The following is a 24,138-nucleotide window of genomic DNA, read 5'->3' as shown; positions in this document are numbered from 1 at the left end:
AACTAACCCAGACCAAGAATCAATCAGACATGAAGACATTCTGAAGTACTTCCAACTCAGCACTCTTGAAGCTCATTTTGTCCCTCATTTTAGAAGGGGTGGCATCTCCTTACTGTCAGTAAGTGTACAACAGGTCTGCGGGACTTGGAACCCATTCGGCTTCTTTCCTTTCCAAGGAAATTTGTCACCATGAAATTATTTATCCAGCTACATAAGGAAACAAGAAGATGGATGAGTAGCAATATTTCCTTTTATTTTCATGCAGGTACTAGGGCTTGACTTTCTTGCCAGAGCTGGCTTCAAAGTATAATCCTCAGATCTCAGCTCCTGAAGAGCCAACCAAATATTCTACTTCAGACCTCTCACGTCAACCACTATTATGATTCCTTGCACACACACACACACACACACACACACACACAACTGATCTGTCGCTCCATCCATCAATCTATCTCATCTGTCTAATCTGGGGATGTGGTTTAGTCAGGGCCCTTGGTATGCTTGCTTGGCTTTTCACTCATGGCTGGTGAGCCTCACATCCAACAATTGCTTCAGATATCCCTTCAAGGAAATGAAACAGCTATGTCAGAGCTACCTACAGGCTGTTTACAGTGTTCTTCCCACAACACCCAAAATATGGACTCAACCGGGGCAAACACCAGTGAACACACAATGATTATTTCATTACAAAGAAAAGCTTGTCATTCCCAGCAACATGGTTAGAAATAGTGAGGTGAGCTAGACATAGAAGGACAAACACTGCAGATTCTGACTCACATGTGGAAGCTAAAAAGTTAGAACAGACAAGAGGTCATGGAGAGAGCAGCTAGGATAGAAAGGGTAGAGGCTGGAAAATGGGGACCAAAGTACAGTCAGACATATAAATTATTCTAATGTTCCATAGTATAGAAGGGTAACTATGGCCTACACCAGCAGATATACTTCAAAATAACTACAAGAAGTGTTTGAGGGTTCCTAATACCTAGAATTGAAAATATTTGCGGGGATGAGAATGCTAATTACCCTAACCTGGCCATTATATATTATAGATAGGCACCAAATTATAATATTATAGTAGCTCATAAATATACACAAATATTTATACTATACAATATAACTGTACTTTTGAGAGGGTGTGGATCACATGGGAGAGAGCCTACCTAGCAAGTTCAAGGCCCTGAAATCAAACCTCATAATTACTAAAAATAAATAAAAATCATCCTCTAGCCAGGCTCCAGTAGCTAACACCTGTAATCATAGCTACTCAGGAGGCTGAGATCTGAGAACCTTAATTTGAAACCAGTTTGGACATGAATGTCTGAGACTCTTTAATGCAATTAGTCACCAAAAGGTCAGGAAGTGGAGGCTGTGGCCCATGTGGTAGAGTGCCAGCCTGTTTCCTTTTTTTTTTTTGTCGGTCATGGGGCTTGAACTCTGGACCTGGGCACTGTCCCTGAGCTCGTCAGCTCAAGGCTAACATTCTACCACTTGAGCCACAGCACCACTTCTGGTTTTTTGGTGATTTATTGGAGATAGTTTCACGGACTTTCCTGCCCGGGCTGGCTTTGAACTGTGATCCTCAGATCTCAGCCTCCTGAGTAGCTAGGACTACAATAGACGTGAGCCACCAGCACCCAGCTGTTTCCTTTTTTAAAAAGAAATTATGTTCATAGAGTACCAGATTACATCCAAGACAAAAAGATTTCACTTAGAACTTTTTCAGTAGTATCTCACTGAGGAAGAATTTATATTAAGGAATCTCATTTCTAGAAATAAAGATTCATACTTTATTATACATGTCCTCTATATGTTTTAACAATCGCAGAAGTGCAGCTGGATTATATGGGAAGAGATTTCTTTTTTGTAAACGGCAGATGGCATGTTGTAGCTCTTCAAAGCATCTTGCTATTCTGTAAAATATCCCCACTTCCAGGACAGTATTTTCTGGGTTTACTTCATGATCAAGGGAGGAAGGAATATTAGATTCCTTTAGAACAAGCATCCTTGACTGAGGCTCCAGACTAAGTTCATTTGCATCCGTACTCCTTCCAGTTGAGTCCTGAATTTTCCTAACTGCTTCTTGGGGCAAAGATGTCTGCTTACTGGGAGCTAGACCCTGGTCTGTGGATTCCGCTTCAGAATCATCAGAGCTGTCATAAGCCACCAGACTTCTCAAAGCCTGCGATGGAGGCAGAGGAGGATCGGTTCTGGTGTGGGCACGCTTGGCCATCCTAGCCTGAGCCAGTAGTTCAGGAGAATCATCAGACGGCCTCAAGACCCCAGAGCTAGCACTGGAGTGACTTTGAGAAGCACTCAAACAATGAGGTGCTGTCTGTTTGGTGTTTCTGTCTTGGACCAGTGAGGGAGCTTGACCATGATTATTTATGCCATGCTGACATTCCGATGCATCAAAGAACTTGCAAATGGTGAAGAAATTATTCCAGTCTCTTTGAAGTAATTTTAAATATCTAACGAAGTACTCAAGAAAACAGGTTTCTGAGGAAATCAAGAAGTCCAGGAGAACTGTACAATCAAACCCTATACTTCTGAAGAAGAATAGGAAAACACAGTGAGGATTATAGCCATTTTCATGTGTGTGATGGGTCCAGATTGCCTTTTCTTGGGTCACACATCCTGTAGCATCACAGTCTCTGAAAATAAGGATAAAGCAGAAATCAGATTCATGACTTTTCTCCAAACAACAGTACTAACATTCATACACCACACTCACCTGTCAGAATACTTTTATTTTTTTGGTGCCAGTACTGGGGCTTTAAACTCAAGGCCTTGAGCTCTTTCTTTCTCCCTCAACTTTCTCACAGCTGGCACTCTACCCCTTGAACTACTCTTCCAGCTCCAGCTTTTTGCTGATTAATTAGAGACAGAAGTTGAATAGATTTGTCCTCCTGGGCAGGCTTCCAACTCTGATCCTGAGCTCTCCTGAGGAGCTAGGATTTCAGACGTGAGCCACCAGGACCCTGTCCGTCAGATTACTATTTTTTTTTGTCGGTCATGGGGCTTGAACTCTGGGCTTGGGCACTGTACCTCAGCTCTTCAGCTCAAGGTGAACGTTCTACTGCTTAAGCTACAATGCCACTTCCAGTTTTCTAGTGGTTTATTGGAGATAAGAGTCTCATAGGCTTTCCTGTCCTGGCTGGCTTTGAACCGTAATCCTAAAATCTCAGCCTCCTGAATAGCTAGGATTACAGGCATGAGCCACTGGTGCCTGGCATCAGATTACTTGTTAATCTATGTATTACTTTAAAAGAAAGAAAAATTCAGGGCTGGGAAGGTGGCTCAGTGGTAGAGCACTTGCCTTGCATGCATGAGGCCCTGGGTTCGATTCCTCAGTACCACATAAGCAAAAAGAAAAAAAGCTGGAAGTGGCGCTGTAGCTCAAGTGGTAGAGCGCTAGCCTTGAGCTGAAGAGCTGAGGGACAGCGCCCAGGCCCAGAGTTCAGGCCCCATGACTGGACCCCCCCCAAAAAAAAAGAAAAAAGAAAAATCCAAACCAATTCTTTTCCCTATAAACTCTAAATAAATTTGACTTAATAAAAGAAAGCCTGATAACTTTGTCAGTTCAACAAGTTTTCTGTCATTCTTTTTCCTGCCATGGAACCCCTCATTCTCAAGGACAACCAATTCCAAGTGTAAAGGTGGGATAGAAACCTAAATCACCCCAACACTACTCTACAGGGCTGGACATGAGACCCAGACTGACCAATGGGAACACTCCATGCTCCTGGCCACAAGGACTGGTTCTGAGAAGTCAGGACACAACCAGGCCAGTCAGATCTCTAGCTGGACTTTCACTGGGGCTGTGCATGACTCTAATGCCAAATGGATGTAAGCCTGAACTGCTAGTGGCCAAATGGAGGTAAGCCTGAGCTGCTAATGGCCGTGCCTGAGGAGCAACACAGAGCTGTGAGATACTGAAGAAGAGAAGTAAATGTTGATTGCTTAGAACTCCCAATTGTGGCCAGTAAATTATGATTTTTGTTTAAATCATTTTTTTTAGCAAGTAGGATTTGAACTTTTCTTTGTTTGAACTAGACATGAACTGTTGTCCCCTGATCTCTGCTTCCCACATAGCTATGAGAACAGGCCTGAGCCACTGAGCCTAGCTAGTTTCTGTCACAATCCCCCAAATATTAACAAACACAGCTATGTTAAAACGTATGTATAAGCTGGGCACCAGTGGTTCACACCTATAATCTTAACTATTCAGGAGGCTAGGATCTGAGGATCATCGTTTCCAGCCCTGGCAGAGAAGTCCATGAGGATCTTATTTCCAATAAACTAAAAAAATACAACATTAAAAAAATCCAGAAGTGGTACAGTGGCTCAAGTGGTAGAGTGCTAGCCTTGAGTAAGAGAAACTCAAGGATAGTGCCCAGGCCCTGAGTTCAAGCCCCAAGTACCAGCTCAAAAAAAAAAAAATGTATGCTGTACATATATATTTCTCTGGAGATACTGAAATGAGGTTAAAGACAAGGAGAAACTTACATGTTAAACAAATTTAATTCAGAGGCTTGCTCTTTCCTGAGGAATAAGTCCATTTTGAGTACAAATGAGATGCACTCTTCTGGACATGCATGCTTTCAGTCCAAATTTATATTTCACTGTCTCGGAGCCCAATTCAAATTACATGCAAGAATTCTTGTGTTCTTGATTAGAACCTTCAGAAAACTGGCCTCAAATACTAATAGTTTAAAAGCAGCCAGCACCATTGGAACACAGTAAGTACTGGAAGCATAATGCTGCAAGGTAGATCATTAGACTAAGAAATCCCTTTTCTCCCACGCTAAGACAGACATGGAAATCAAGCAAATACTTCAGTTTTAATAAAGCAGAACAGAAAGAGGGGAAAGGTCATTGGTTAGTATATAAACAATTACAGATATTTGCTACAAGAAGATACTGTTGTCACAGTGCAGCTGTTTGGGGAAAAGCACAAACATAATTGCTGTAAAATGGCATCAGAATCCTAACTCCATAACCAATTTCAGATTGCCTTTCTAAGGCAGCAGCCCAAATATGCAAATGCAAATTAAAGCGAACATTTGGAATAGTTCCTTTGACTATTTATAAATATATCAATTTAACAAAGCAAAAAAATCATCTTATAGAAGTTTTGTGTGTGTGTGTGAGAGAGAGAGAGATGTGCGTAGGTACTGGGGCTTGAACTCAGGGCCTTGCATTCTTGCTTGGCTCCTTAGTTAAAGCTGGGACACTACCACATAACACAGCTCCACTTCCAGCTTTTTTGCCAATTAATTGAAATTAAGATTCTAACAGACTTTCTGCCTAGACTGCCTTTCTCGTATGATCTTCAGATCTCAACCTCCTTGGTAGATAGAAGCACAGTCCTGAGCTACTAGTGCCCAGCTACAGAAAAGTAAGTCATCATGATGAAAAATGATCTTAACTGTCAAGACTAAGTAAGAGAAACATACCAGCCTGCCTCTGATCAGGGGAGAACAGAGGCAGGGACTAAACAGGCACTCAGGTTTTCAGATTCTGATCTAGTTCTGTTCTCAGAACAATACAAATGTAATTACATTTTTGCATAAGGCAAGTTAGGAAACGGAACTAGAGTCAGGTACTCATGCTAATCCTAGCTACTCACTAGGTTGAGATTGAGAGGATATAGTTTGAAGCCCAGACACTAGCTCTTTCACAACTACCACCAACTACTGATGGTGGTGAGTACCTATCATCCCAGCCACATAGGAAGTTTAGATTGGGAGAACTGTAGTTCTAGGCCAGCCTGCGCAAAAATTCAATGGAAGAAACGGCATGGTGGCACATTCCCTCACTCCAGAACTACCCTGTCACTTTCTGCAACTATGGAAAAAAAACAAAGGAAAAAAACGAAGAAAAACAAAACAAGAAGATCCTGTCTCAAAATAATTAGTGCAGAAAAGGGCTGGAGGTATGGTTCAGCAGTCAAGCACCTGCCTAGCAGTGGTGAGGCCCTAAGGCCCAACCTCAGTATAGCCAAAAGAAAAGAAAGAATGGAAACCACAGGATCCTATTCCCCCCACCCCCCAGCACATTTTCTGACAGCTTCCAGGCAATCCAGTGATTCATTTGCATATTTACCTGGTCAGCTTCAGGTAGATGCCCAATGATGCTTTGGCCGCCTCCAGCATGTCATCGTCTTGCTCGATAAAGACTCTGGACAGCCACTCACATGGGTTGTGTTCTTGCAGACTTGGCTGAAGCTGAGGCTTTAGGAAGGCCAGTAACTCGGACATGAAGCTCTGTAAGTCAGCTTCCAAAGATGCAAATGTCAAGGGCAGGCAAGAGTGTATGAATACACAAATAATACCTTGCCTATATATTTTTTCTTCTATTATCTTTTTTTTGTTGTTTTTTCAGTCATGGGACTTGAACTCTGAGCCTGGGCACTGCCCCTCAGCTCTAAAGCTCAAGGCTAATGCTCTACCACTTGAGCCACAGCACCACTTCCAGTTTTCTGGGTGGTTTATTGCAGCTAAGAGTCTCACGGACTTTCCTCCTGGAGCTGGCTTAGACCTCGATCCTCATATCTCAGCCTCCTGAGTAGCTAGAATTACAGACCTGAGCCACCAGCGCCCGGCTTCTATTATCTTTAAGTAGTTATACCAAGCGGTTTCAATTCAACTGATCAGTTTGTGATTGCATCTTGATCAGTGTCATCCCTTCCATCATTCTCCCTCGTCTTTCCCAACCCCTACCCCATCCCCTCAGTCTACTTTCTCGTGTTTCAGCACCTTAAGATGCATGATCAAAACACACACCTTGAGAGAAGTGCTGTGAATTGGGAATAATTTGTTTTTACAAATGAGGAAACTGAGGTTAGAGAAAAAAAGCGACACAAGAACATTCGTTTAACACATAGAGTCAGGTCACCTATTTGCCACAACTACCAAGGAACTAGTTAATTTGTGAGAAATCACATGACTGCTTGAGAAAAGCACAGACATAAGTGAGCAAAGAACTCAGCTGTTTCAGGCGCTGGTGGCTCACACCTGTAATCCTATGTACTCAGGAGACTGAAATGTGAAGGTAGTTTGAAGCCACCCTGAGCAGACAAATTTAGAGATTCTATTTCCAATTAATAAGTGAAAAGCCAGAAGTGGAGGCATGGTTCAAATAGCAGAGTGCCAGCTGTGAGAGAAAAAGCTGAAGGAGAGTGCAAGGCCCTGACTTCAAGCCCTGGTACTGGCAGACAAATAAAAAAAGAAAACCAAGATCTCTTCTTCAGATATCAAAGCTGCACAATGCAATGAAAGACACAAAAAAACTTGCCCTCAAAATAACAGAGAAAGACATTTTTATTTGTTTAAAGCACTGAAAGAAAACACTGCTATTGAGCTAAAAATCCAATTGCTCAACTACAATTTAAAATTCTGAATTATGTTAATAGGTGCCACCTAGTGTTGTAAATTGTAACTGCAAAGAATTATTAAAAAGCTCACTGATTACTGGGGGAAATCACTGCTTTCAATTCAGACTTACATATCTTTGAAAACACAGAAACATTTACTGTTCAGCTTTTTTGAGAGAAATATAGGACTTGTCTTCCCCAAGACCTATACTGAAAATCATTTTTCTTGGAAATTACATGCAAAAATTTCCCTGTCAGTGAAACTTCATATGCATTAGTTTCACTTTCTAATTCTCACATCATAAATATATATACACTGATTTTATGATAACATAAATAGAATACTATATTTAAACAATTCCCTCACATTGTTTTGTAATGACTTTAACAGCAACTGGTTTAAACCTAAGACATTCATTTTGGTATAGATATTCAGTTTACCCCCTGAAAGCTGACATGTTTACGTTCATTTCAGTTCTCCTTCTCATGCTTATTTATTCTCTCTTTCCTGATCTCTCTGAAAAGATATTTACTAAATATCCAGGATAAGCTGGGCACTGGTGGCTTATACCTGTAATTCCAGTTACTCAGGAGGCTGAGATCTGAGAATCAAGAGTGGAAGGCCAGCCTAAGCAGAAGATTGTACAAGATTCTATCTCCATTTAATCAACCAAATGCTGGACAGGAGGTGTGGCCCCGAGGTAGAGTGCCAGCCATGAATAAGAAAAGCAGGGTGAAAGCACAAGGCCCTGAAGTTAAGCCTCTGAATGGACACTAAACAAAAACCAACCAACCAATCAAAAAGCAAAACAAACAAGGCAAAAAATAACAATTTATGCTGTTCCTGAGACTAAAAAATTACCAACTATTTTACTAGAGAAAATAACTGCACATTACTTTGCACGCAAAAAGAGTTTGGAGATTACCTCTCATTTCATTTGCTGAAGTACAGTTTTGGAACTTGATTTCTAAGGATTTCACTGTCAGTAAGCTTGCTGCTCTCAGGATCACATGATCAGGACCGGAAGTATGTCCACATCCAGGCTGAACCTTGTCACCTCCAAAACAGCAACGCTTTCCAGTAACAGAGAACTTCTTCAACAATCCTAGATGCACGGCATGCAAAACAGCCTTAGCTAAAGCCAATGTGTCCATGTCTAGAAGACTGTCTGGGGCCACGGAGGCAGGCACGGGTCCTCTGCAGAGGTCTTCCCCCACTTTCCGGATAAGGCACTTTTTGATGAATATGATCAATTTCCTTTTGACAAAAGCCTGGACAGGCCAGGTGAGAACGTTGAGAACACAAGGTTTCAAAAATACAATCCTTTGGCTCCTCAATTGTAACTCCTGGAAGCTTCTGGAGGCTATGAGAAGTTCAAGCAATTCTAGGAAACCTATCAAGCTGTTTATGATTGTAGAAGGCTCCTGGCAGTTTTCAAAATTCTGAGAAAGTAAAGAACTGTAGAATATTTCCAGAGTCGTATCAAAAGGAGTCAGGAATTGCCTTAGAATTTCTGCAATTGTGAAAACAGTAATCATATGCAATAGGAAAAACAGCTTGCTGGAACACAATTTAACACTTCAATTTTTATGTGTATCATTTTCTAAGATGAAAAAAACAGACTTACAATGCTTACCTTTAGCCAGGTGCCAGCAGCTTATGCCTGGAATTCTAGTTACTTAGGAGACTGACACATGAGGGTTGCAGTTTGAAGCGAGCCAGGCAGAAAAGTCCACAAGGCTCTAATTCTCAATTAACCAGAAAAAAGCTGGAAGTGGAAGTGTGGCTCAAGTAGCAGAGCACTGAAAAAGCCAAGCAAGAGCATGAGGCTCTGTGTTCAAGCCCCAGAAGTGGAAAATAAATATTCAGAATATTTACCTGTAACACAAGGCAATGAGGACACAGATAAACAATTGTGATCGTGGCAAACGTTCACTTTACAAGTAACTACAGTATCAGGCGGTGCAAAGGAGATATAATAATGAAAGCATTAAACATTGTCCATACAACCTTTTGTTTCTTGGCAATACTAGAGTTTGAACTCGGGGCCTTTTGCTTTAAGCAGAATCTCTACTACTGACTCATGCCTCCATCCCTGGTTTTCACCATTTGTCCAGACAAGAGTCTGGATTCCTGCCCCGGCATTGGTCTGGACCACAATCAGCCTATTTCAGTCTGGGACTATAGGGGCAGCTTCTTCGAGAGTCTCAGATGTGTGTGTGTGTGTGTGTGCGTGTGTGTGTGTGTGTGTGTGTGTGTGTGTGTGTGTGTGTGTGTGTGTGTGTGTGTGTGTGTGTGTGTGTGTGTGTGTGTGTGTCGTAGTGCCTGAATTCTGGGCCTGGGTGCTGTCCCTCAGCTGGTGTGTGTGTGTGTGTGTCGTAGTGCCTGAATTCTGGGCCTGGGTGCTGTCCCTCAGCTGTTCAGCTCAAGGCGAGTACTCTACCACTTGAGCCACAGTGCCACTTCCGGCCTTTTCTGCTTATGTGGTACTGAGGAATCGAACCCAGGGCCTCATGCATGCTAGGTAAGCACTCTACCATTGAGCCACCTTTCTCCCTGTGTTGGCCTGACCTATGATCCTCCCAGGCTCAACCTCCCAAGTAGCTTAGGATGACAGGAATGCACATGGCACCTACGTATGGGTTCTGCCCAGAATGGCCTTGATCTGTGATCCTCCCATTCTCAGCCTCCTGAGTAGCTAGGATTACAAGTGTGAGCTATAACTTCTGTGTAAGCGGTTATCTTAAATCAAAAAGACACGGGGAGAGATTCTATAGTTTTTCATATTAGAGCAATAAGGCATAAAATAAGCTTCATTGTGCAGGATAAATACAATGCTCCTGTGTGAGGCATTAATGTAAGGTGAGGGCGATGTAACTCATACCTGTTTTTTGGGGACATGTGTCTTTAAAGATTTCTTTGATTCCAGCTGTAAGAGTCCAGATGCAATGTACTACTGCGCCCCCATCAGGGTGTCCAGAAAGGTTTTTTTGGCAAAAAGCAATCCAGGAGTTACTTAATGGTATCTACAAGTGAGGTAATAAGAAAAAGCAATTATAACTCAGCATTTTCTTTATAATTACAAATCACCTACTACACACAACTATATATGACACTGTTTACTTGTTCACCTGAAAGAAGTATAATACCTGATTTTAAAAAGAAGAAACAGCTGAGCACCAGTAATACTACCTAGTCAGGAGGCAGAGGTCTGAGGGTCACCATTCAAAGCCAGGCTGAGCAGTGAGACTCTTATTCCCAATTAACCAGCAAAAAGCTGGAAGGGGAGATGTGGCTTAAGTGGTAGAGTGCCAGCCCTGAGCATGAAAGCTAAGACCCAGCATACACGCCTTGAGTTCAAGCCCCAGCACTGGCACAAAAGCAGACAGAGAAGCCCAGAAATATCCTTATATTCTTCAAGTCAAGAAATTCAAAATGCAATAGAAATGAAGCCATGAAAGTATTAGTGGTATTATTTATAGATGATGGAGTAATGTCTAATTTTTATGTTGCTCTTTATGCTGTATTTTCTAAATATTTCCACTAAAATAACACATTTTATATTCAGAAAAAGTATCTTTATTTTGGGCAGTATTGGGAGTTGGACTCACTTGAGCTATGTGTACATACACACACACACATATGTACATATATATATATACATATGCTCCTTTTTTTGTGTATATGTGTATGTTTCATATATATATGTGTGTGTGTGTGTGTGTGTGTGTATGCTAATTTAATTTTTTTGGTTTCCTTCTTTTTCTCTTTTGTCAGTACCAGAGTTTGAACTCAGGGCCTCATGCTTGCTCTGCTTGCTCCAACTGAGGCTCATGCTCTCCCACTTGAACCATACCTCCAGCCCTGCTTTATGTTGGTTCTTTCAGAGAACCAAGATTTTCCAGATCTGTTTCCGAGGTATATAAAATTACAGGCATGACCATCATCATTGTTTCTTGAATAGGGTTTTCTGTGTGTATGCCTTGGTTGGTCTGGACCGTGATTTACCCATTTACACTTTCCCTGTAGTTGGGATGAGATACACACCACTGTGTCCAACTATGGAGATGAGGTGGGGAAAGCAGTCTCACATCTCACGTCTGTACCCCGGCTGGCCATAAGCGCCATCCTCCTGATCACTACCTCCTGCGTACTTAGGATCACAGGTATGAGTCGCTATGCTTGGCCCACAAAAAATACTATCTTAAGAAACAAATCATTACAGCAGGATAAGTTAGTAGATGCTTGAATTTATCAAATAGTTATAGAAGAGAATAATCTGATATTGAATTTTCTCATAGTATTTTTCACTGTATAATCAAACTTATGCCAACAGCCTTGGTCTTAAATAGAAGTTCTTAAGTACATTTTTTTTTTCCTGAGGGGGTGAGGGAAGGACTTGTTTTAAGAGCAGAAAGAAAATGATGGACTCTGAAACCCTTAGGCCAAGAAGGCGATTTACTATGCTTTACTATGTATTTAAGACTAACCCTTGACACCAGCCTTTTTTGTACTATTTTGATGATTTATCTATTTTGGGAGCAAATGTTTTATTAGCACAAACCTTGAAGAAGTTTAGTGACAAACAGCAACTTTAAAGATGTCATACCAGAAACAAGAGCATTATCTGATCACTTTTCTTACCTTCTCTCTCAATTGGAAATAGAGAAGCAGCCCCAGACACTGGGCAGCCATGTGAGACAATAATTTATCTGGCTTTTGGAGCATGCAGATCTATTGGAAAACAAATACATTAAATCACCACTGGAAAGTGGTTTTTACAGCACTCATGTTAAATAGCTCCATCTTTGAAAGAAAATGGCTTACCATTTTAGAATCAATTTCGGTTGATTGTAAAAGCATTCGAATTATATCTCTGTATTTCTCCTTTGCACAGGTCTCCGTGTGGAGGGACACTGTCCTGGTTATTATCACTTTGATCACGGTTAACTGAAGGAGCATCACGTCCTGGGCGCCGCACACCTGAGCGTGGCTCTCCACACACAAAGGCACATTGGGAATGGCAGTCAGCTTGACAGAGGATGGCTCGTGAATGCCCTGCACACGTTCTGGGTTGGACCGTTCGAAGGAGGGGGATATAGAGCAAAGAGGATCTGAGAAAGCTGGGGTGAGATAAAAGGCATAATCCTGGACTGCCCCATCAAGTGGATCACCATGAAGCACCTTCTGGTATAACTGTCCTAGAACTTCATAGAATGCTTCCATTTTGATTTCCCCAGTGTAGCTGGTAAGAAGAGGGTTGACAACTGCAAGTTGTAAATACAGAGGGCTAAGAAGTACCATACATCTCTTGGATGTTTCCTCAGCAAAGCCTGAAAGAAGAAAAGCAACTTGAAAATTGTGACTGTAACACACACATTACAGGGGAAAGACAACTGTGGTTACTTCATCACTACATCTTAAGCTGAAAGCAATGTTGATCACTGAATTTTTTTGTTTGGTGGCACTGAGATTTGAATTCTGGACCTCATACTTCCTAGGCAGATGTTTCTTCCACCTGAGCCACATCTCTAGCCCTCTCTGCTTTAAGTTGCTTTTCCGGTAGTATCTCATTCTTTTACTGGCACCAGCCATGTGATTCTCCCACCTATGGCTCGAGTGTAGCAGGTTTAATAGACATGCACCACCACACTTAGCTTGCTTTTTGGTTTATGGGATTTTACTCAGGGTCTTGGGCTTGCTAGGAAGGTGTTCTACTTGAGCCATGCTCTCAGCCCTTTACTGTTTTAATTACTTTTCAGACAGAGTCTCAACCTTTGTGCTTGGTCCAGATTGGCCTGTGATCATTCTATTTATGTTTTCTATGTAGCTGGAATGATACATGTGCATCATCATGCCCAGTTTTTATTGACTGAGATTGGGGGTGTGTGTGTCTCTTGAACATTTTGTCCTGGCAGGTTTGAAACTGTGATATCCCTGAATCCTGAGTACCTAGGATTACAGACATGCTCAGATCTAGTATTTTTACTTTTGCAGATACCAGGGCGTGAACTTAGCCTTGTACTCATTCGACTTTTCTTGCTCCCAGATGATAATCTAATATTTGAGTCACGCCTCCAGCCCAGTTTTTTTGCTGGTTAATTGGGGAAAAAAAATCTCTTAGATTTTTTTTCTGCTAAGTTTGGTTTTGAACTACCATCCTCCAGATCTCTACCTCCCACGTAGCTACGACTGCAAGCAGGAGTCACTTGTTCCTGGCCAGTTTATTTTTTGACATACAGTCTAACTTTGTGGGGGGGGAGAGGGGATGGGCTGGCCTTGAAGTGTGATCTTTCTATCTCTGCTTCCCAAGTGGCTAGATTACAGGAACAGGCCATCATGCCCAGCCCCTTGATTGCTGAATTTCTCAAAGTGAAAACTGTAATAAGAGTATTGTTTTAAGACCATATGAGACAATATAGATTTACTTTCCATATGGATTCAAGAGCATATAGTTAGTTGCAGAAATGACAGCCAGTTTACACTAACATTTGTCAGCAGTTGCTAAGCAGGATGCTAAGTAACACTCCTGACCTCCACAGTGTGCCTGCACAGCTCTTCTCAACTCACTACTACACTTTGACTGCAAAGACTGTCTGTAGTCATTGTCAGATGTTCCCTGAGAGGCAAAACTGCCCCAGTTCAAAACCATTGGACTATCTCATGCCTGTAATCTTAGGTACTCAGGATACTGAAATGTGAAGATGAAAGGTAGAAGGCAACCCAAGCAGACAGTTCTATGAGACTCTTGTAGTCAGTTAACCAAGAAAGCTGGGCACCAAGGCATGGCTCAGTGGTAGAGCACTAGCTGTGATTAAAAAAAAAAAAAAAGCCAAGCAATAGCACAATGCCCTGTGTTCAAGTCCCAGCAATCACAAAACCAAGAAACAATACCCCCTACCTCCCCCAAAAAAACCATCCCTGGGCTAAGTCATATTCATTCTCTTTCTCCAATTTATACACAGAAGATAGACTGCTCTATGGTTAAGCTGATTAAGATCCAACTTAAAACTATATGGCAATAACAAGACTCAATGGCCATCATATGTCACTAAAATGAAACAAGAGGCCAAGATGTGAGGACCTAGGTTGGAAGCAAGCTCAGGCAGAAATGTCAGAGGCTCTTATCTCCAATTAACCAGCAAAAAGCTGGGAGTGGAGGCGTGATTCAAATGGTAGAGTGTCAACCTCTAGTGAAAATGCCAAGTTGAGAGCATAAGGCTCTAAGTTCAAGTCATACTACTGGTGCGCACAGGCACGCACGCGCGCGCGCACACACAAACACACACACACACAAAGTAGCTTAAAATGCTTCATTCCTATACAATCGAGTAGCCCCGCCCCTTTTTTGAATGACCTTGGTGGGAACCCAAGGTGTGGCGTATTGGAATCTTAATCTAAGACACCATTATCTCTTGCCTGGATTTGCAGTCTTCTAGCTCCCCAGGACAGTTTTCTCTATTGAGCAGCCCCCTCCCCTCCAACATAAATTAAGAGACGCAGTCCTTCAAGATCGGAAACCTGCCACACTCACGTTTAATTATGCCCCTCCCCCCTTACTATGTGGGCTTCAGCTCTGGTTCAGGAAGGGACTCAGGAGATTTTAGGGCTGAGACTCCAAGTCATACAGGACTCCCAAGTGCTAGCAATGGGGTGTCCAGGCTGGGAGCTTTCAGGATGTGCTTCAGTCCCCGAGGGCAGCAAAACGTATCCCAGCAGCAGAGGTGAAGCACTTTCGATTCACTCCACCTGCAAAAATTTCCCCCCAGGTCTCGGATTTGCTAGCTCTGTGTCATTCAAACTGCTGCTCAACTGTCCACTTTCTTAGAAGACCTAAAACAATCTCTCTCGTCAGAACCAAATTCGATTGCAATAACTTGCTTAAAAAAATAAAAACAAACCTTCGGATAACTAATCTTAGATCCTTTTGTGTGTATCTCCTCGATAAAAGCACACATGATCGCATTTATCTCGTTCTCCGTGTGGTGCGCGTCGGTTAGAGGCTAGCTCAATGAATAATCACAAGTCTGAATACGCCCATCTGGCATTTGCCCTCCCTGCTCTTTCATTCACAGGAAACCCAGAGGATCGCTGTCCTGCGAGGCAAGTCCTTCGCGAAGGACAGAGCTCCCGTCGGTCGTCCGAGAGCTACCTCCACCCCGCGGCCTCAGAGAGCCACACACTCACCAAGACGCCGCCATACGAATCCTTGAGGAGAAGCCAGGGTGGGCAGGGACCCCCTTCTGCTTCCTGGAAACTTCTGCCTCCCCACCTCCTCCGGAGTCTCCCGCCTCTCTCGCCGCCGAACTCAAACACCCGTCAGTCGGGAAGCTGGGTCGACACACTAGGCCTCGGCACTGCCATTCGCGCCCTCAGATGTCCGGTCCGGGCCACCGTAACTTCACTCAATCAGCTTGTCAGCTGATCCTTCCCAGACCCGCATGCGCAGAAAACCTATTCGCCAACCCTGCGTTTCTTAGCAACCGCTTCGAGTCTCTCGGCCGGAGGGGGCGGAGTCTCGGAAGTCACCGCGGGGGAGGAGGGGAAAGTGAGAGAGACCAATCAGAGACGAGTCCCCGCCCCTATCGACGCGCCTCCTCTCACTGTCGCGAATCCTCAGGCAGCTTTACGGCACACAGGAGGCGAAGGCTGCTGGGGTGAGGAGGAGAGAAGGAAGCCGCCGACCAACCAGGTCGTCCCCGCCCCCCCCCTCGCCCTCCCCACCCCGAACCTGGTTTACGGCTCTGGGCTCCAGCTCCAGTGCGGCTTCTGATTGGCTGCTGAAGACTTGGTCCCACCCCTGTGACCCCAAAGTGCTGAAGGGAGGGGGCGGGGGTGGCCCAGTGCAAAGTGCATCCCGAAAGCCCCCAGTGCGGACACCCCTCGCTGCTAGCATCTCAGGCCCGGTACGACGTGGGATCTCGCTGTCCCGAGACCTCCTGAGTCCCCCCCTCGGTAAGGTGGGAGCCTCCGGCCCGGAGCGCGGCAGCCCCCGGCTCCGAGTCCCCCACACCCCGAGTCGGCACTTCCTCCCTGCACCCCTGACCCTGGCTTGCCGGGGGGGCTGAGACCGGCACCCCTAGTCTACTGGAGTTGTCTGGATGCTCCCCGGGCTGGGGCACTGAGAAGAATCAGGAACAACCGTGTCCGGCCCTGCCCGTGGTGCTTCTTCAATGGAGAAGTTGGTGAATGTGGAGGGGGCTCAGAGGAGGAAGAGAAGCAGCAGCTGAGGGGACAGGTAAAGTCGGTTACCTTCCTCGGGAGGGGGTGGGGGTTAGGGACTGTCGTAGACGTGGTGGGGTTGAGGGAGGGGAAGCCCCACTGTTCATGTCTGCCAGTCCTTCACACTCTTTCAGCCTTTTTTCTATGCTTCCCCTTCCCCAGGTCTTTCTGGTCTTCCTTGGAACACTGTACCACTGACTGCTTTCCGACTCCCGGGTTTGAGCCGGCTGGAGGATTATTGCCAAGGGCGTCTTGCCCATCCACCCAAGAATCAGTGGGCAGAGCGCCTCTGACCAGCCTCCTCTATACAGGTAAAAGATACACCGTCCCCTCCCCCATTGTTTATTCCTGGCCCCTACTTCATTAAGCCATGCTTTTTTTTCCAGGTGGTTGCCTGGGAATGCACTTTTTGCTAGACCCTAGTTTCCTAGCAAAGCTGAAACAACACTGCCAAATGTCTTGGTTTTAGCAACTTAATAACTTTTGTACCCCCTACTAAGCTACATCCTTCCCCTCGTCCACCTCATCCTGTTTGGTGTGTTTCCCTGTTTCATTATCTTTTGGTACACTCTGCCATTTACTCTATCTGCTCTGAGGCTTTGAGACCTTTCTTACCACTCCCACCCCCCACTTCCTTATTCTCTTAGGAATTCTTCAATTCCATGTTAATTGCTTGTTAATTCCGAATGACTCTGCTTTTTAATTAAACTACAATTTACTGGGTTCCCCCCTCCCCATTCTTTTCTCTACCTCCATCAAGAAATCATTTGTTAACCTAACTTCCAGTGGTTTGGTAGAGGGAAGGTAAATTAATGGCTTCAAATTTGGAAGCTTCAGAAAACAAGTTTTGGTCCTAGAAAACGTGAATCTGTACCTTAAGTGTGTGAAAGCAGCATTATTAGCCCCTGAAGCCCTTAACTCTGGGATTTTTTTTTGAGTCTTGTTATAGATATGGATGGGCACTGAAACTAACAGAAATACTCAGGTGTTCTAGATGAATTTGTTTAAAAAATAAACCACATAGTGCTGTTAATCACCTGACAAGGTATTTTGAAACAAAGGGATGTTTTGATGTGTTTATCTGTGGTTCAGTGTTTGGCAGATGTCATATATAAAATTTCTCATTTTAAAACCTTTTCAGAGAATTTGCTACCTTGAAATTTAAGCGTCTAGTTCGTGTCTCATTTCTGCTGCCGATTTTGTTGGGGTTTCTGAAAATGCATTGAAAGTTAAGTTTAGGACATTAATCTCTGAAGGGATGTAAGAACACAAATTATGTAAGAGTTAATTCAAAAAGCAGCCAAGAGTCATTTTCCTACCAACGACAACTAGCAAGAGCATAGTTATTTAGTACAAAGACATACTTTAAAAACCTCGACTTACTGTGTTCCACCAGACTTTCTACCTTCCACAAATTCTAATTCTGAAGACATCTCTGAAGATATTATTAAGGAAATCAGACAGGTTAAATATTAATTTTTATGCATATTTCAGTTTTGTATGTGTCTCGGGACTGAGGCTTGAGCTCAGGACCCTTTGCTTTTTCTTGGTCTTTTCTGTTCAAGGCTAGTACTCTACCATTTGAGTCACAGCTCCACTTCCAAGTTTTCATATTCATGACACTTGAAACTAGATGGAAAGACAGTGTTTTCTGAATGGGATTTAGAATTAGTATCATCTAGGTGTGGTGGAACATGTCTGTAATCCCAGCCTTTGTAATTGTAGCATGCAGGAGGTGGAGTCTGGAAGTTCCAAAGGGGGAAGGATTGAGTTTGAGGCCAGCCTGGACTCTTGTCTCAGACAAAAAAGGAATTAGTATCTATCAGTGACAGTTCCATGATGAGATTTTAGGGCAGCTTTTGTCTATGCATAGGAACTAAGGGTAGTTAACAATTTTAGAAACTGAAGAAATATATAAGTGGAAGACGTAATTTTTTATTTAAATATGGAAGTCACTACCCAGGTGATATGTAAAGAAGACCTCAGAACTTTAAGAAAATGCTAAAATATGTGATGTATATTTTTAAAGTTCAAGCCTTTTCTATGAATTACTTCTTCCTGTTGTGAATTTAACTCTAGCATATTTTCTTAGGGTTCCCTAGGTGAGCACAGGAGGTATATTTTCATGTTGGTTGAGTATGTGAGGGTCTGTTACAATAGACTTTAAAAGGTAGATATTCCTCTGATTCGTAGGCAGTTCTCATTGTTTAAATAATAGTCCATGGATCTACTGGGCTCTATTACAAATAATAGTCCATGGATCTATTGGGCTCTAATAGTTTTTACTACTGGGCTCTATTATAAATAATAGTCCATTGGATCTATTGGGCTCTAATAGTTTTTACTACTGGGTTCTATTATAAATAATAGTCCATGGATCTATTGGGCTCTAATAGTTTTTACTAAGACCGAGATGGGTGTTGTTAGTCATGATTGAGAATGGCTGGCCTAGATGATGCCATACCAGTAAGATAGAGTATTTACCAATATGGCCAGTTAGGTAGTTACCACTTTTCAATCTAGCAGTCAACTTGGTGCCAATTCTGTGGCCATTGTATTTGATAATGACTATATATAATCACATCGGGAGAATTAGGGAAGCTATTCAGTGTAGTTTATATTCTAATGCCTGGCGCAGCTTCATTCTCAACCACATGCACTCATTCGGTGTAACACTCAGAAGACTTACTGGCTCCGATACGGGAGGCTGCTGAGATGGTATTGGCTGGCATAGGGAGTTAATAGGACATTGATCATGCCGCTCCATTTATGATACTTGTGATGTAGACTTTGAGTTGCGTCCAGAAGAGTGAATTCTAAAAATTCCTTTACACACATAAGTGGGTTTTCTGCTGGAGCTTTGGAGCCTTAGATGAGGTGGGTATGATGTAGCCTCATGGTATTACAGACCCTGTGTATAAACGCTCTGGGGTGTAGAACTATACTGAATAACATTGTGCTGTGTTTATTTGGGGTTGCTGGCTAGGTCCTGTAGTAGAGCCCCCCTCAACATGCCTGCTAGCCAGGTGCAGGTGCCTTTTGATTGGGCAGTGTAGTTTGTGCTTCTCTTTCCCTGTTGCTTTGAACCATTAGAATTTTTCCCCCTTGGAGCTAATGTCTTCTGCAGGTTGACCATTTGTGTTTTTTTCAGTTACTTCAGCTGTGTTTTTACAAAGAATTGTTTCTTCTTTTTTTTTTGAGTAACAAACTTACCTTACTTCCTGTGTGAAGACAGCACAATTCTGGTTTGCACCACTTAATTAAAACAAGTGGGGAGCTTTCGGTGAAACTAATATGCAAGAGCTAATAATGTCTAATTTTATGGAACAGGAAATGGAGATGTTTGTAAAGTTAGGACAAGGTCCTACTTGTTACAAGGATTTTTTTTTTTAACAACCTAATCAGTCAATTCTAGATGTTCTTTGGTCCTTGAAGCAAAAAGTTTGGAGTTTCCCCATTTGGAGTGCATTGCTTCTGTAAGAAAAGCAGGTAGGAATCATCTTAGTTTCTCAATTTGGAGTTTCAAATATAATATAGAAGCTTGAGAGCCTCCTGTACTTTTGACCACATGTAGAGTGGGAAAGATGAAATTATCCAAATATCTATCAACATTGTAAATGTTGGGTTAAGAAAGACTCTTAAGAAAAGTTCCTGTGGGAAAGGAATGGTTACTATAGAAAATTTAAGAGTCTTCTCATCCCTTGGGTACTGTTGCTGCTTTTCTTTGTGATTGAAACCTGTGGAATAGAATTTTGAAACATTGTATCTTAAAGGGTATGAGACGTCCCCCCCATCTACCACTTATCATGAACTTAAGACTAAATTGCATCCTTTGTTATTGTTTTGTGCTTTCAGAGGTGACTCTCAAGAGCCATCAGAATTTGAATTCCCAGGGGGAAGTAGCCATTTATGGATTCTCTGTGGACTTCCTTGAACTTTTATTTTGGTAGTATTGGGGGGGGAGGGGGGCTTGAACTAAGAGCCTTATGCTTGATATGGAGGGGTGCTCTGCTAGTTGAGCCATGCCCCTTTTTACTTTGTGGGAGAGAAAATGAAAGCTTAAACTTAGGGCCTCAAGCTCTTGCTTGGCTTTTTTGCTCCTAGCTGATGTTCTATCGCCTGAGCCACACTTCCACTTCCAATTTTTGCTAGTTAATTGGAGATCATGGGAATCTGTAGGGTTTGCCTGCTGGGGCTGGCTTTGAACTATAATTCTCAGATCTCAGCCTTCTAAGTACTTAGGATTATAGATGTAAGCCAGTGGCACCCAGTGTATTTGTTGTTTTAATAGTCTCACATTTATGCCCAGGCTGGCCTAGACCAACATTATTCTATTCACACTTCCTGCAGTAGCTGGGATGGCAGGTGTATGTGTATGTGGACTCCTTGCTGGTTCCTAATAAGCACCTTTATCACTGGACACTACATTTCTTCTAAAGTTTCATCATTTTTTCTTTTCTTTTTTACATATTCCTACATGAGAAACTGCTCTGTTAGGTGCAGCTCTCATAAAGCACCAAGAGAAAAATAATTACTGCTTTGATTCTTGGGACTATTTAGTAATAACTTGCTCTTTCATAATTGAAAGAGACACAGCTGACCGGTCATGATCCTGTGTGCGTCATTTTTCCCTGTAGAGATAGATGTACCAGATACGTGCAAGGAGTAGCTTTCTCAAAAATTTGAATCTACGGTTCCTTAAACTGCTTGGTATCGCCAGAAAAATAAAGGATCCTAAAATGTGCAGGATTAAAAATAAAACCAAAAAGCAATAACAACTTGTTTGAAGTATCCTAATTGCCTGTGAAAATAACCAAGGCCAAGACCTCCCATGATGTGCCCACACAAGGCAGTGTTCTGTGGACACTGATTTGTGTGTTTGAATCCGATGATACAGAAGTATCCCAAGGTGCTGTCCTTCATGTATCTTTCAGTGTGTGTGTGTGGGGGGGGAAATAACAGCTTTCACATGATCTTCTGATAATTTTAATAGCTACAACTTTGTACTTTCCTTGGCTCGACCCAGTCCTCCCTTCCTCTGTGGAAGTAGAGGTAGATATATTTGGAAGCCAACAGATCTGGGGCGAGGTGGGGGTGGGGTCCTCACAGGCTTGAAGCTACATTTCCATGTCTGGGAGGTAGGGATGTGGTGGACACACAGGGAAAGGGGTCTGGCACTGCTCATTCTTGGCAGGTACAGGACACTCCAGTGACCATCAGATCGTCGGGGGGGGGGGGGGGGGGAGTGCTAGGCTGCTCATTGAAACTCCTGATTGGCATTTTAGAGATTTTAGCAGATCTAGAGCACAGAATTCCAGAGGTTGACAGCACTGTACCTTCATCTCCACTATTGAGGGGACTATATACAATTCTTTCAGTATTCTGAATAGAAGTCTTACTCTTTTCCCCCTCTTCCTATTTACACAGTTATATCAGTACAGATTCCATGTTTACTTTAAGGGTTCTAGTCCAATTCTGTTTGAAGAATTTCCTTGCTCTGATGATTCCATCTTGAACCACAACCACTGAGCCTCCTCTCCATTAGCCTTTTGTCACTTTGACAGAGCTCATTCATTTGTTGTGTTAATGCTTTTTTTTTTCCTTTGAGGATATCCTTTGCCTCTGGTACAGGTAAGAGAGATGCTTCAGCCACTTCCCTTTCTTAAGAATTCTACATTCTGTACACTTTGGCCCACAAGAACTGTTCTGATTATCTTGACTTCAAGTAAACATTCTGCCTTCCTTAGAGAAGTTTGACAAGAAAAAGAAGATGGGAGACGCAAAGGAAGACTTGGACCATACGAATTTGGACTGGTTAAATTCTAGACCTGCAGCACCTACAGCTCTACCTCAGTTACTAGGTTGGCAGGCAGCTTCCCTTTGCTCATCTGAGGGTGTAAATGACAGGGCTCAGCACCCTCAGCCTCATGGGAAAAGGCCGTCATTCTCCCAGTAGTAAATACCTGGAATGGTGATTGTGGTAGATGGATGGAAATTGCCTTTCACCTGCCTAGCTATAGTGCTCCATACTCTGGTTTGTCATTTCTGCTCAAGGCTGCTAGCACTACACCACTTGAGCCATACCTTCACTTCCAGATTCTTGTTGCTTAGAGATAAGAGTGTCACGGACTTTAATGCCCAAGCTGGCTTCTAATCATGATCCTTAACATCTCCTAGCCTCCTGAGTAGCTAGAATTACAGGTGTGAGCCACTGGAGCTTGACCAAGTACAGGGTTTAGGGAAAAAAAATTTTTTCACAATTCCAGGAGAAGCTGGCAAAAATCATGTTAGCTAATGATTTACCCAGTTTGTTGTGAGCAAAATGTAAACTTCCTGACTTGATACATTTGAGGCACAGGATGAATCCCAGGTTAAAGCCAGTCTCCTTTTACCATCTTACAGCGTTTTGGCCCTGGGCACCTGTTGTACTGAATGCAATGGGTTCCTTTTTAGTCTTTTTCCAGAAGATCCTGTAAGTAATGTTACAAGTTAAAAAGCAATTCAAAGTCTGACGATAATTTCTCTGTAAAGGAAAAATAATCTGTGCCTGCATCCAGATTCCAAATAAGTGATTTATTATTTTCTTCATTTTTCCCCCCACACCCTTACATTGTTAGGTATGAAGGTTTAAAGGAGTCTAGAGAGTAAATCCTGTTACATACACCATTGATGAGTGAACTAGGTAACAAGGTCATCTCCGAGTTGATTACCTCTCTGTAGGTTTGCTGTGAAGTGCTGAGATGTAAGTGTGTCAAAGCTGGACACCATAACATTTTGTGGCTCTATTGTTTTAGGGAATTTTGCCGTGAATGCTATTTGGTTTGTTTTCTAGATTGAGAAGGCGCTTTGCCTCTGGAGGCTGGACACACGCAGAACATTTTCTCACCATGCTGTGTGAGCACCATGGTTACTAGACAGCCCATAGAGCAAGAGAAGGGACACTCTTCCATGAGGTAAGATGGTGGAGCCTGGGGGTGAAGCACCGCAGTCACACAGGTGTCTGGCTTCCATACACAGCACCTGAAAAGTAAAATAAGTCTGGTAAAGCTTAAGAACCTCAAAACAAAAATAACTGGCTAAATATGTGGCTGAATACTATGTACAACAGCCACTAAAAGAAAAGAATATCTTGGTTTCCCTATTGTTTCTCCATCTTTTTCTTACATAGCAGACCTCCTTTAAGTGCTAAGATAATCACTCCATTTATATACATTCTGTTAAAGATGGCTGTCAGGAGCCTAGATTAAGTTTCCATGCGCTGTCTGGTCCTCAGCATTTTCTCTATGATTCTGGAAGTGAACATGAACCGCAACTGAAAGGGTGTGTGTGTGTGTGTGTGTGTGTGTGTGTGTGTGTGTGTGTGAGTGTGTGAGCAGCACATGCATATGCATCAGTTCTGAGGCTAGAACTCAGGGCCTACTCAAGGCCAGTGCTCTACCACTTGAGCCACAGCTCTACTTCTGGCTTTTTTTGGTGCTTAATTGGAGATAAGGATCTAAGTGGACTTCCCTGCCTGGGATGGCTTTGCTCCTCAGAGCTC

The 24,138-nt window shown here is 42.9% G+C and overlaps 2 protein-coding genes across 2 annotated transcripts in view; one reads left to right on the top strand and one right to left on the bottom strand.

Moving 5' to 3' along the window:
• Positions 1-1,767: 1,767 nt before the first annotated feature.
• Positions 1,768-15,773, bottom strand: Lins1 (lines homolog 1). The gene is made up of 7 exons (XM_042698572.1): positions 15,564-15,773; positions 12,204-12,709; positions 12,021-12,110; positions 10,261-10,402; positions 8,302-8,889; positions 6,106-6,277; positions 1,768-2,651 (listed from the first exon to the last, which is right to left on the bottom strand). Exons 2-7 carry the CDS (start codon positions 12,678-12,680, stop codon positions 1,781-1,783), a joined length of 2,340 nt encoding a protein of 779 aa, XP_042554506.1. The 5' UTR covers positions 12,681-12,709; positions 15,564-15,773; the 3' UTR covers positions 1,768-1,780.
• Positions 15,774-16,085: 312 nt separating this feature from the next.
• The window catches only part of Asb7 (ankyrin repeat and SOCS box containing 7), a 33,891-nt gene continuing 25,838 nt past the window's right edge, over positions 16,086-24,138 (top strand). Inside the window, exons 1-3 of the mRNA XM_042698574.1 lie at positions 16,086-16,614; positions 16,761-16,909; positions 23,431-23,551. The gene's annotated coding sequence lies outside the window, so the exon portion shown is untranslated. The remainder of the gene's footprint in view (positions 16,615-16,760; positions 16,910-23,430; positions 23,552-24,138) is intronic.

This window comes from Dipodomys spectabilis, unplaced genomic scaffold (genome assembly GCF_019054845.1).
Source record: "Dipodomys spectabilis isolate Male_0828 unplaced genomic scaffold, ASM1905484v1 ptg000233l, whole genome shotgun sequence".
Taxonomy (NCBI): domain Eukaryota; kingdom Metazoa; phylum Chordata; class Mammalia; order Rodentia; family Heteromyidae; genus Dipodomys; species Dipodomys spectabilis.
The sequence above is the reverse complement of the archived record's forward strand: the minus strand, read 5'-3'. Positions and strand labels throughout refer to the sequence as shown.